Source organism: Doryrhamphus excisus, linkage group LG11, assembly GCF_037039965.1.
Source record: "Doryrhamphus excisus strain RoL-2023G ecotype Guam linkage group LG11, RoL_Dexc_Guam_v1.1, whole genome shotgun sequence".
In the NCBI taxonomy this organism is placed as follows: Eukaryota; Metazoa; Chordata; class Actinopteri; order Syngnathiformes; family Syngnathidae; genus Doryrhamphus; species Doryrhamphus excisus.
Genome location: NC_136367.1, coordinates 10,341,289 through 10,355,304, shown reverse-complemented (window position 1 = coordinate 10,355,304; position 14,016 = coordinate 10,341,289). Strand labels below are relative to the sequence as shown.

Here is a 14,016-nt window from a genome sequence, read left to right as displayed (position 1 = left end):
TGCACCTTCAACTGATGCAATGAATTTGAAATCAGGAAACTGACTCTGAAACTATGTTTTTGTTTTGACTCTTAATATTTGTTATGTATTGCTACATTTATCGTTTATTTTACGTTTTGCATTTTGGGGATTTGGGGATCACATGCTTATTTTTCCCATTGTATTTATATATATACAGTATACGTATGTATAAAGTGTAAAAAGTAAAGTTACAGGAGCTCGACATGAGAGAAGGAATAAGAGGAATAAGTAGTGCCCGCCTGAGTCAGCATCATGAGATGGTGTATTTAGCTTTTGTTGTCATGGCAACAGACAGAAATCAATGAGTAGAGCAGAGAAAGATACAGGTGTTTTTGTTTTTTTACTTAATGTAGGTACCAGTCTGATACAACATGGATGGTTTTCGTACTTTTCTCACAAATTCTTCTGCTGAACATGGAGAGGTTGTGACTGCTGAGACTTTCAGGGGACATTATGCTATGAGGCCCAAAAATCAGGCAAGCAGATTGATTTTCTTTTTTTGTTATGTGAGCACTGCAGACCCAACATTTTCATCCGATCATCTTCATCTTTTTCTTCAATCGACCAGGTTAGCATGACAGCATGATAGCACAATAGAATGACAGCATATCATAACTGTCATGCAGTGATGATGACAGGTCTTCTTTGACATCCACGGAGCTGTGAAACACTTATGACTGCACTGGGGAATTAGACGATGCACTGTAGGTCTGGCTGCTTACTGGATGAGCACTTTGTATAACCTGGGAGGGGGTGGGTCCACAGGAGAGAGTGGAATCAGGAGGACTAAATGAGTGGCGGCACGCCTGGATTGTCCACAAAGTCCTCAGAGGGAACATCACAGCATGGAACAGCGGTTTGACTCCATGGAGATGCTTCCAGTGGACCTTCGGTGGCCTTGTGGTGTGGTACGATGTTGGCGAAGTCCATGGCTTTGCTGGAGTCTACCTCCAGCCTCTCTGGAACATTCTGCTCTCTGCAAGGTCAAAAGGCTCCAATGAACACATGTGAATTAGAGAATGCTGATAACTTTATTTTAGTGTAAATAATGTAAGTGTAAATAATGGTGCCCATACTGATCCTGAATAGCCATAAGTGAAATCTGCCAATACCGCTACCAATTCCCATCACATACATGCAGTGTAAATATTTAAATGTACGACTGGCTATATTAGGGGTCACCAAGGTTTCATCTTGTGAGAGCTACTTTTACAAAATGAAAATGGCCAAGAGCTACTCATCCAAACAATATGCTTGTTTTACCAGAACATGAACAAAATGCTCACCTTTTGTATTTCACAATGCATTTCTTTCTAGTCACATCAGCTGCCTCCTGAACCAGCATGGCCCATGCAAGCTGTGTACGCTCATTGGACAGTCCAACTGGGGAAGTGCCGAGACTGACGTGCACCCACCACGGAGTCAGAAGTGGTTGCAGGCACGTCACACATCATCCGTAGCCCAATGCAGTCCCGCACACAAAAGTGTCGGCAGGCTCCCAAATCCGTACTGAGGTGGTACTCATCCACAAATTTTGCCAACACTTGCAAGTACCGCGGGTTGGGACTGGGGCTCTAGCCATTGCCCGACTGATGATCACATTGCGAGCCTTGCACTCACCACACCCTGTCCTGCTCACCCCCAAATGCCGCACCATTCTAAAGCTTTTTCAAAGCGCCCCCCCGGTGAGACATTTTTTGAGGCATGGTTTGCAGCCTGCAAAACTTATATCACTCACACAAAGACAGGAAGTCCCACACATGGCAGACATGCTTGTTCTGACATGCTTCTTCACTGACACCGATACCGATCTGTGGCCATGGTCATGGTTTAATTTACATTGGAATACATCACATATTACAATTCCACATGTCAAAAAGCTGTAGGAAGAAGCAAAGCTTATTTAATCCTTCCCCCCATCTGTTTCACATCAACGGCAAACAAAATGAGAGCAACCTAAGAGCGCAGTCACAACTCATCCAAGAGGTCACAAACCCCACAACAACATCCAAAGAACTGGAAGCCTCACTTGCTTCTGTTAAGGTCAGTGTTCAGACTCCACCATAAGAAAGACACTGAGCAAAAGAGTTCCAAGATGAAAAACCACTGCTGAACAAAAAGAACATTAAGGCCTGTTTCAATTTTGCCAGAAAACATCTTGATGAAGCCCAAGAAAATGGGAAAGTAAATTGTGGTCTGACAAGACAAAAGTTAAACTTTTTGGAGGGTGCGTGTTCCATCACATCTGCTGTAAAAGTAAGATCGCACCTCAGACAAAAGAACTTCAGAAAAACAACATCACAGCAAGAGTAAAATTTTGTGGTGGTAGTGCGATGGTCTGGGACTGTTTTGTTGCTTCAGGACCTGGAAGACTTGCTTTGATAAACGGAGCCATAAATTCTGCTGTCTACCACAAAATCCTAAAGGAGAATGTCCAGCCATATGTTGGTGAAATCAAGTTGAAAGCATTGTCCTGCAGCAGGACAATGATCCAAAACACACCAGCAAGTCCACCTCTGAATGGGTGAAGAAAAACAAAATGAAGACTGTGGAGTGGCCTAGTCAAAGTCCTGACCTGAAGCTTATTGAGATGCTGTGGAATGACCTTAAATTGGCGGTTCATGCTGGAAAAGCCCCCGTGATGGCTGAATTACAATTACAATTCTGCCCTTGAAGAAAGTTGCTGTCAGGGACATTAGCAGAGGTGGAGCCTGACATGGGCACTCTTGGCCATGGCGATGGCCAGCTAATTGAGTTGCTGTGCGGCTGCTGCGACAGTATCAGCATGTTCTGCTTAACGTCTGCAGCCGGGTCACTGGGGACCGACTCTGCAAAGACTGGACATCGCGTCATGTCACAGGTCCCATCTTAATCCAATCTGCTTGCACTCAGATAAGAGGCTGACTAAACCAATCACGGGCCAGCGCTGGATGAAATGTTCTGAAAGGCCGGATGGACAAGTTCAGATAATTCCCTGCCGGTGTGCCAGTGAAATTACTTCAAATCAAACTAATGGAAAGTTACTACCTGGTCACCTCACACACATCCTCACTCAAGAGTGACACCTTTGTCTCCAACAAAAAAAATCAGAGTGAGTGAAAGCATTTTAATTGTGGCTAAAAAGACAGCATGATTGCGTGACAACATGGCAGCGTGATGGCATGGGAGAATAACAGCATTGCAGCATGATAGCACAGCATGGAAGCTTGATGGCATGATAACAAGCTACCATGATAGCATGATGGTGGGATGAATAGCTGCTTGTGAGGCTGGTTTCATAACGTAGCTAATGAGGAATGATGACATCACACACGTAACTTTTGTTGATGAACTGCAGACTCTGCAACATTGATGAAGCCAATTGTTTGAAGGTTGAAAGGTCAGGAGGAGGGTGAGGTCAGGGGTTGAAGGATGAACATGGCGCTGGTGTAAACAAACATCATCTAATCAATCCCGAGGGACGCCAGCATGGTGTGCAGCACGAGAGAATAACGTGGAGTGGAGCGTTATTGTGACCTCAGGAAATATTTACTCATCAAAAAACACTCAGATGTCAGCTAGGTAATAAATTGAACTATGACCTACGGTCTCAGGGGAGCAGGGGGGGATTAATATATATTTTCTGCACTCACCACCTAGTGAGTGCCTGACAAGGTTAGCCCCGCCCACTCCAATGATGACTCGCAGGTTATTGTTGGTGAAAAATGAAAAATATCTCTTGATCTCTGTGGAAACCTGCACAATGTCGGTAAGGCCACGGGAAATAAGTTAGCTGTCACCTCAACGAGTGCAGCTTTTTGATCAAATGCTTCATTTGAAGCCTGGTGGCAACTCAGCTGAAGGACGGGAAGCCGTCCTGCTTTATAAAACGCTGATGATGGCAGCGCCATGGAGAGGGGGCAAAGCATTATCATTGCTACCAGGTCATGGATTTAACATGCCATGTCAACCTGTTCAACTCCGTCACTACCACATGTTATCATGTGATGCTGCTGAGTGGCATCTTGTAGTATGTGTGTGTGTGTTTGTAGTCTCATTAGGGGTGTATGTTTACTTGCTTGTTGATGTGTGTGTGTTTATTTGCTCCTGTTTACTTGCTTGTTGATGTGTGTGTGTGTGTGTTTATTTGAACCATCAGGCTGTTATTGCTTGCATGGTTACTACAAAGGTCGTGTTCAAAAGAGCTTTTTTGAGTGTTTGAACGACGTTTCTACGTCACTGAGCTGGGTGGCTCGCTTTACCTCTTCTTGTCATCAAGTGAGTTTCGATAGCGGTGGTCCTTTAAGAACGAACGTCTGTCAGTCTTTGTCACCTTGATTTCACCTTGAGCCTACAAGATCCCGAAGAGGGAAAGCATGTTGGTGGTATGACACTTAACAAGTGATTAAAACCTAAGAATGAACTCTGCAAATGACGAGTGATGACACCTCTGTGTCAAAAATCTGCAAAATCAAACACTTCAAACCCTCCAAAAACATCAAACAAACACACCCAATAGCCCCACCCACCCACTACGGTGACGCGTCCACGTACCCTTGGCATTGTCAAGAGGAGGTGGCCTGTAGCTTGGGATCTTTGAGCTGTCGAGCTGTCAGGTTTGACCTCAGCTGGCAGAAGCAACTGAAATATCTGCAGAAGAAGGTGTCATAATTTTAACGTTGATTAAAAAAAACCCAAGTTCTTATCTGATCATGACCAGCCAGGAGGATAAAGTGAGGAAACGATGTACACAGGGTTCAAGGGAAACCACCATAAATTTGTGTCTGTCCCCGCTGAAATCAGCCCTCCCGTGTCTCCATGCTGACCCCCGCCATAAAACAAGCATCCTCCCACAGCAGTGTGACACGTGCGAGCTGAGGACTTTAATTTGCTTGCGATAAATGAGAGCAACTGAATTTACGAGCTGTTTAAACAGGCGGTAAGGTCGCTACGGGGGACAGCCCTGATCACAGCTGTGTCACATAGGGATGACCTCTGCAGGGACCCCTCCATCAACATGTCCCTGTCTGCTGACTCAGCAACCAACCTGATGACTCAGCACCAGCCATCAGATTTGCTTTGGCACTTGATTGGAACCTGCAGTGTCACGTTTTTAGCCCCAGTAAATCCCTGATATGTCGTCATGTGACGCAACAAACATGTGATGATATACAGTCCCTGACAAAAGTCTTGTCGCTTATCCAAGTTGTAGGAACAACAAATAATAACTTGACTTGTAGTTGCTCAATTGGAATCAGAAATGACTTATATGAAAGGCAAAGCCCTCTAGATTATGCTTTTTATATCAAAATAAAGTTTTGTACCATTCATTGAGTTTTATCATTTAATTAGGACATAAAGGTCCGATTTTGCTTGGACAAAAGTCTTGTCGCATACAAAAAAATGTAGAAATAATACATATACTTAATTTTGAATACACAAATATGCTACAATAACATCAGAACATAAAGTCATTGTACCTTGGAAAAAAGAATTAATATTGTGTATGGCTTCCATGAGCTTGGAGGACTGCATCCATACGTCTTGGCAATGACTCAAATAACTTATTGATGAAGTCATCTGGAATGGCCAAGAAAGCAGTCTTGCAGGACTCCCAGAATTCATCAGGATTTTTCCGCTTCATCTTCCAAGCCTCCTCCTTCATCTTACCCCAGACATGCTCAATAATGTTTATGTCTGGCGACTGGGCTGGCCAATCCTGGAGCACCTTGACCTTCTTGGCTTTCAGGAACTTGGATGTGGAGGCTGAAGTATGAGAAGGAGCGCCATCCTGCGGCAGAATTTGCCCTTTCTTGTGGTTTGGAATGTAATGGGCAGCGAGAATTTCTTGATATTTCAGGCTGATGTTGCCATCCACTCTGCAGATCTGTTGCACACCCCCATACTGGATGTATCCCCAAACCATGATTTTTCCTCCACCAAACTTGACTGTTTTCTGGGTGAATCTTGGGTCCATGCGGGTTATACTGCAGAAGACCTGTTGGAACCCGCATGGACCCAAGATTCACCCAGAAAACAGTTTTTTCCAAGGTACAATGACTTTATGTTCTGATGTTATTGTAGCATATTTGTGTATTCAAAATTAAGTATATGTATTATTTCTACATTTTTTTTGTATGCGACAAGACTTTTGTCCAAGCAAAATCTGACCTTTATGTCCTAATTAAATGATAAAACTCAATGAATGGTACAAAACTTTATTTTGATATAAAAAGCATAATCTAGAGGGCTTTGCCTTTCATATAAGTCATTTCTGATTCCAATTGAGCAACTACAAGTCAAGTTATTATTTGTTGTTCCTACAACTTGGATAAGCGACAAGACTTTTGTCAGGGACTGTAGTGCTTCATCACCAACTATATGGATGACGACAATTATCTGCTACATTAACTATCTCCACGACGACAGTAATGTTGTTGGAGAAACTTAATCTCCACAACGACTGTGATACTACGGTAACCTTATCTCCACAACGACAGTGATACTGATAGACTACATCCATGACAACAGTAATGCTACTGGAGTAACTTTATTTTGAGGCCATCTAGAGGAAATGTTGCTGATCAGGAAGGCACGGTAATGTCAAAATGATGATGATGGTGGTGATGATGATGACAGTACCTTTCCTTTGATGGTGACTCTGACGTACGTTGGCTGCACGTCCACATCCATCAAGGAGGTGTCCATGTGTCTGTGGGAGGCAAGCGTTTGATAAGATTTGTCACCTCACCTGTGTGTGTGTGTGTGTGTGTATAATATGTACACATGTATGTGTACCTGTATACTGGCAGGTTTAGGAGGATCCTGTTGTTGTTGTCGTCTTCAGTCAGAGAAAAGTCCAGCCTGGAAAGTCAGAAGAATCTTCAAACATTAACATTGCCATCCGCCTCCATCAAAGATCACATGTGTATGTGTGTGCATATTCATACTTGGGCTCATTGACGTTCAGGACTCGTCCATCAGCCGTTATCAGAGTCCTTGGAGGCTTTGCTTTCTTTTTGTTGTTTCTATAGAGACATACAACATCCTCAACTTGTGTGTGTGTGTGTGTTACAGTAACATTGTTTGTGATGTATTATCATTTTGCGCCTGAGGAAGTTTAGTCCTTCACCCCTCATACCTCTTAAGATAGTACAGTCATCTGTCATTCACACACACACACACACACACACACTACAAGAGAAGCATACAGAATGTCCTGCTGTCAAAATGTTCCAGCTGATGTTCGCTCCTCGTTTCTGCTGGCCATGCATGAGAGTCAGGTATGATGGCTGTGGGGCACGAAACATGCATCGAGTCAGCATTGTTGAGAAGGTGAAGGGGCACGTGGCGGTCGAGGCCGTGGCCGTTCATCACTGCCAATGGTCAGTGTGCAGCAGCTGTCAGGAGCTCAAGTACAACTGAGACAAAATATTTCCGGACTTAAAGTTTCCATTAGGGCCACACTGGACCACCCCAGACCACTGTGGACTACTATGAAACCTGTGGACCACACGGCAGCAGCAATACGCCGATGATGGTGACTTGTGATTGTGAGTGGAGGAATAATGGTGGTGGGAATCAAGATCTTGTGAAAGTCTATCAAGTGGATTCGTCACATCTAGCGCTGTACCTGAAGAATGCCTGTGTCACAGCACGGTACCAGGGTGTGGCCCTTCAGGAATGTCAGTTCTACCCCTTACCCCTTATCTTCCCTCTTACTCCTAGGCTTTGCGTGTTCACAAGAATCAATTGGTGTCCCAATTCTCCTTCAATCAAGGGGTAAGGGGTAAAGGCTAAGGGGTGTATAGCAGAGAAAGTGTGGTCTTCAATCATTTGCTACACCATGTAAATATTTGCCATGTTTTTAACTGTTGGTTGTATAGTTATAACTATCCAACTAACACTGCTATCTAACTCCACTGCAATCTACTGCATTTCATTGAAAGATTAGACAATGATTAGATAGCGACCTGTTCATTGTAAGCTTCACTAGCTTCACTAGCCTCACTAGCAAGGGGAAACTACATTAGCCAAGTATACTGTGACGTTGGCATTTTATATTAGATATCTAATCACTCATGTAATGCACATTGTAGTCAATTATAGCCACCCTAGTCCACAAAAATTCTCATAGTGAGATATGTTTATTGTATTCAGCATAGGATTGTCAAGAAGTTTCAAGAGCTAAATAAACAACAACATGGCCATATGTGGACAGCACACCAGATTATCAAAGTGTATTCAAATTGTGGAATCTAATGCAGTCCCATCTATTTTTTTTCTATTACCACTACACTACTAGTGGTAATAGTACTACTACAGAGAACATACTAACTCCTTATTATTTCTCCTTATATTTCTAAAATCACAAATACTTGCTGATATAGTTAATCTTCAAACAGCTTCAAATAATGCATAATAATGCATAATAATGTCATCCAATACTTCTCTACAAGAGAGGAGAAATATGATCTCAGGGAAGAAGTACATTTGAAACACTTCTATGCTAGGACTACGTTAAAAAGCCACAGCATTTCAGTATGTGGAATCAAACTATGGAATGGATTGAGTAAGGACTAGGGATCGACCGATATGGTTTTTTGGGAGCCGATGCTGATACCGATTTTTTTCCATCACCCTTAGCCGATGGCCGATTTTGCTTGGGCCGATATTTGTGGCCGATACTGCTTTTGATGCCTCAAAAATTACAATGATAACAAATATTACAGGTCTCCTGTTTAAACAAATATTTATTGAAATGTAAACACTGAACACAGTAGGATTCAGCTTTCTTAAACACACATTTAAAAGGCATTATCAACTTTAAAAGGAATAAATATTCAACCATGTGGAAAACATTTCTGTCGTAGGTAAAGTTTTATCTAGCATTGGTGTGATGACTGCTCCTCCGCAGCGTGACGCGCAACCCCCCCGGCCTCCACACACACAAACACATCACACTGACACAATTTAGTACAATATATAAAACATTTCTCTCATCAATAAAGTTGGTGTTGTGCATGATAAAGACCTCTGATAGGAGACACGGCTGCTCCAATTCCTTCTGTGCGCACACACATAACACGACACGCATTTAAAGTTGCATAGTTGTTCATTCTTGTTCTGCTCAACTAGTGAGAGTGATTTTATTCGTCTGTTGCGTTGGTATGTGATGTTTTGGGGCTTTCTTGTTGTCACACCATGACTTGTTATGCCTAGCGATCACCCAGTGAAATGTGATGGGCTTAGCAAAGTGTTAAAAGCAAGCTAACTCTATTACTTGTGAAAACGCGCCCTTGATGTGATTCAACAGTGGGGGCGGGATACCGCGACTACGTGTGTTGCGGGGTCCTCTGCCCCGGCGGATGCCTGACTGTAAATCATGCGGTGGAAAAATATATCGGCGAACCCACACGCGCATCGACCGATACCGATAAAAGGAAAAAACTCAAATATCGGCCCAATATATCGGCCGGCCGATGTATGTTCGATCCTTAGTAAGGATCTCAAACAATGCACAACGATGAGCCAATTCAAGAAACAATACAAGCAGTTGATGTTTGCTAAATACAAGGATGAAGAGTCTTGAACCAGTCATGATGTGCTATATATATCACTATATTGACACTTACTATGATACCCATTATGTCATTGGATGCTCATATCACCTCGTACTTCGGTACGGGACAAAAAAATAAATTGAAAAAAACCTTGAACTGTATTAACAAAGCAGGAAGTGAACAAATGTAACAGTTACTGATCGTAAGAGTACCAGATGGAGGGGTAGGATTTAATAAGCTTTGCTTCTTCCTACTCCTTTTGGAACTGGGAACTGATTATGTGATGCACTCAATTGGAATCTGATGCATGTTCAAATGAAATAAAACCATTACCATTACTATTACTCTATGTTGCTTTACTATCACTATACTACTATTACTGTTATTACTATGTCCGATATTGGCTTTTGTGTTGATAACTGATATGCTGATATTGTCCAACTCTCAATTTTCGATTCCGATATCAGCCAATACCGATATGTGTAACATCACATTTTTCTGAGTAAAACTGTTGTATAGTAACAATAGTGTTAAATGAGTACATTTGTTTTGTTGGCTACCCCACCCATTTCCAGATAAGTAATGCAATACATATTCTATATAATAATACATTTGAGTTTCTTGTGCCCTGATTTATGTTATTTACTGAGCGATTTATTTTGAGTTAACGCCACTACTTAGCTCCATAGCTGATGTAATGTCAATTACAGCTACTATGTGGCATCAATAAAGTTTTTATCTTCCTCTTTTTATCATCTGAGGAGATCAAATACACTGTTTTTGGGGCCCAATTGTTTCCCAAGTATATTTGTATGTGTGTGAATGTAAACAAGAGGCATTAACGTAAATTCCTTTGTAGAAAGGCGTTTAATGAAAGTAAGCACATTTACTTACTACTATATCCACTGAAAGCACAGCCTTGCCACATCCAATATGGCGGCAACTTTGATGTACATACACATATAGCGCTCGATGTGGACTCTACTTATATGGTTTTTACCACATTGCTTCATGTTTCTCACCATGCTTTGCTTTACTGGTGTTGTAAATGCTCACATTGTTGTTGGTTATTCTGCATTATTCATTGGTAGTGTCTTGTCTGTTGTTATCTACATATTACATTGCTGTGTGATCTTTTGGCACTTTAAGACACCATGAGTCATGGCTGCCACACACGGGAGGTGACATTGCGTCTACTCCATTCATTTTCAGCGAAACCAGCTCGACAGGGCAATTGTGGCATGTCACCGTCCAGCCAAGCAACACGTGAAATTTGTGCGTGTGAAAGTTTGTGCTTGTGCGTGTTATTGTTATTTTGCAATAAATGTCACAGTTTGTAAAAATGTGTGCCTTTTATTTAAAAAGGCTGTTGTGAGTAAGCTATATAACATTGAAATAATGTAGAAATGTATGCACCTTACTTTATGGTAGCAAACATTTAGTGGCAGGGCAAGGTTCTTAAGGACTCAAAGCAAGAAATTAATGGGGCCTCAACCCCATCCAGGCACACCAAAAATTGTTTTTTGTACATAATTTCCTCCCTCGCGGGGGCCCCCTAAGAGCCAGCAAATGCCTGGTTTGCCTGTTGGCATGCCACGCCTCTGAAAACATTATGAATAATTATCTAATTATCTCATCTGCCTATGTCACAGCCCCCACGCAGTGAAGGGGGATGATGTAACGAGAATGGTGTTGTAGCGGCCCCTCGTGGTAAAAACTGAAAAGTGCATCCAAATGTGCTCTTTGATAATAAGCCCAGACCCTTTAGATACTTACTTCTCCTTGGCCCGCCTCTTCTCCTCCAGGTGGTGGTGAGCCTCCAGACGAGATTGTGGAGTGAAAGGACAAGGAGTGTTCCAGAATTCCTTCTCCTGTCGCTCCTCATCTGACTCCGTAGTCTCCACCATCTTCTGCTTCTTTTCCAAGGTGGGACTGTGAGGACAGTGTCACACATGAATTCTTTTTGTCTGATATTTAAGACTTTATAAATGTCATGATTGGTCACATCACTCCAACCTGCAGAGGACTCCTTCCCTCTCCTGGCTTCCTGTCTCTTCTCCTGTCTCCTTCCTCTGTGCCGCCTCCTTCTCTTCGGCTCTCTTCACATATTCCTCCTCCTGCTCCTGGACACGTCTCCTCACTTCCTCTAGCCTCTGAGAGGATCTGATCCTCTCTGACTTTGTGATGTCGGTCCCATCCAGTGACTGAGCAGATATAAGCAGGAAGCAACCATGTTAGACATCAGACATCAATGTATGTTGGCAGAGTCAGTCCGACACAGAGAGAAAGTTTTGACCTTGAGCTGTGGCAGCAAGGCCAGCACGAACTCTCTATAGCCTTCAAATTGAGTGCAGGGGTTCCCCACTAGGAAGAGCTCTCGCAGGTGGACGTTGTCTTTCAGCGTCTCCACGCTGCTCAGACGAGCCACAAAATTCACTGTCAGGTCCAACTTGCGAAGACTCTCGCAACCTGTAGACACACAGAACTGAGGGACATGAAGAAGGCCAAAGGTCTTTGCTGTCAACGCACTCCCACACATACCTTCAAGGTTTTCAATGACCTCAATGTTGTTCAAGGCCAGATTCAAGTACTCCAGCTTCTTTAGGCGGCCCACGTTCTCTAAGACGGAAAAGTAGCAGAACATTTTCAAGGTTGATACTTGGACCAGGGAGGGAGGCCATCAAAAATCTCACCAATCCTCGGAATGAGGTTGTTCTGCAGGTAGAGGATCTTCAGGTCCCGACACCACCTGTCAATGTACTCGATCCTCTCGATGTCCTGCTGGTGCAGAGATACCTCCTCCAGGGAGAATATTTGGCACTCGTTGTGCTCGGATCGCCGTCGAATGAGATCCTCTGTAACTAAAAAAATAAAAAAACACACCAAACACACCATTTCTTACAGTAAGCTAGGAGGCCGAGTTCGATTCCACCCTCGGCCATCTCTGTGTGGCGTTTGCATGTTATCCCTGTGCATGGGTTGGTTTTTTCCGGGTACTCCGGTTTCCCCCCACATTCCAAAATCATGCATGCTTGGTTAACTGGCCACTCCAAATTGTCCATAGGTATGAATGTGGGTGGGAATGTTTGTTTGTCTATATGTGCCCTGTGATTGGCTGGCCACCGGTCCAGGGTGTAGCCCGCCTCTCACCCCAAGACAGCTGGGATAGGCTCCAGCACCCCCTCCAACCCTCGTGAGGATAAGTGATAGAAAATGAAGGAATGAATGAATGTTCATTAGCTACACATTTTTGCTCAACACTCACTCACTTTGCTTATCTCCCCCAAACCTTATGCTGTATCAACCACATGACAGCTTTGATTTACAGACAGCTAAGGTCCGCTCAGTAAAGTTAATTGACCCCAGCTATAGGCCCTAACTACAGGTTATTGACCTTAGAGCGAGAAAAACCCTGCGCAGGGCCAAACTGGTTCAAGCCAGTCGGAACCACTGTACATGCATGCATTGATGTACATGCATTGCCAAGCCGTGGGGGCCCATTTTGCGGAGTGTGAGCCCAGCGCTGGCCACTCGACGGAGATCTTCCATGCAACTAGTTCAGCACTGGTGTGACTTTTTCTTCAAAATTTTTTTCAAAACTTCAACTTTGCCTGATTTTTTGAGCTGTTCAGTCTAACGAGTAGTCACCAAACACATTCGTTCTAACATCAATCCTGACTATTATTCACCAAATCACCAACTACTCACCAAACAATTAAAACAACACTAGTGACTAGTTTGTGTTTAGCTGCTACGTACGCTAGCAATACATTTTATTAGCAAATTACATATTGAAATAGTAAGTTAGCGACCAAGTCGGTGAGCTAATAACTCTTTAGTTGTTTAGGTGTTCATGTCAGTCAGATTTTCGTTATGTAAGAATAAACTTACTATAAACCATCTTCGTCTGTTGCCAACCGTTGCTGTAGAAACCAACCTTGGCGCTGCGTTCAAGCGCACTGGGAAACACTAACTTCGCAAACACGCACACAACTTGTGTCACTTGTCAAAATAACTTAGACAATAAATCACCTAAGGTGTACACTCAAATGCAAACTCTTGATCCTGAGCTGGAATTGTTTACCCAGCGCTAACAAGTATTGTAAATGACCTTAGGGGTATTATGTGTTACGTGTTGTGTTGTGTTTGCGCATGTGTTACCATGGATATGTTCCGGGGTGGGAGGGAAAAGGGGTGACTGACAGGAAGTGAGGCACAACCCGATTGTTAGAGCGTTGGAGGCGTGGGTTATGGCCGCGACAGTGGCCCTTGTTAGGAATAATTGTTCTTTGGACCTTAATAAAAAAACTGTTGTTCCGCCCGTCTGGTCTGGTTTAACGCCAATTTCCGTTTTTTGCGATAAGGAAGAAAGTTGTAAACATTTTCATTACACATTACATTGTGAGGGCGAAAGTGGGAAGTTTAATTCTTATTATCCATCTCCACAAATATA

General features: G+C 43.1%; 1 protein-coding gene across 1 annotated transcript; it reads right to left on the bottom strand.

Annotated features, from left to right (window-relative positions):
• Window positions 1-265: 265 nt before the first annotated feature.
• dnaaf11 (dynein axonemal assembly factor 11) lies at window positions 266-13,504 on the bottom strand. Its single transcript, XM_058085150.2, has 12 exons — window positions 13,455-13,504; window positions 12,257-12,424; window positions 12,105-12,182; window positions 11,860-12,032; window positions 11,580-11,767; window positions 11,340-11,495; window positions 6,951-7,028; window positions 6,799-6,864; window positions 6,643-6,712; window positions 4,555-4,650; window positions 4,263-4,351; window positions 266-997 (listed from the first exon to the last, which is right to left on the bottom strand). Exons 1-12 carry the CDS (start codon window positions 13,462-13,464, stop codon window positions 808-810), a joined length of 1,362 nt encoding a protein of 453 aa, XP_057941133.2. The 5' UTR covers window positions 13,465-13,504; the 3' UTR covers window positions 266-807.
• Between the last annotated feature and the right edge of the window lie 512 nt (window positions 13,505-14,016).

Coding starts and splice junctions, on each gene's coding strand:
- dnaaf11 (XM_058085150.2), bottom strand. Junction 7,029..11,339: donor AAGAGGCGGGCCAAGGAGAA/GTAAGTATCTAA, acceptor ATGTCTCTATAG/AAACAACAAAAAGAAAGCAA. Junction 4,352..4,554: donor TCCTCTTGACAATGCCAAGG/GTACGTGGACGC, acceptor GGGATCTTGTAG/GCTCAAGGTGAAATCAAGGT.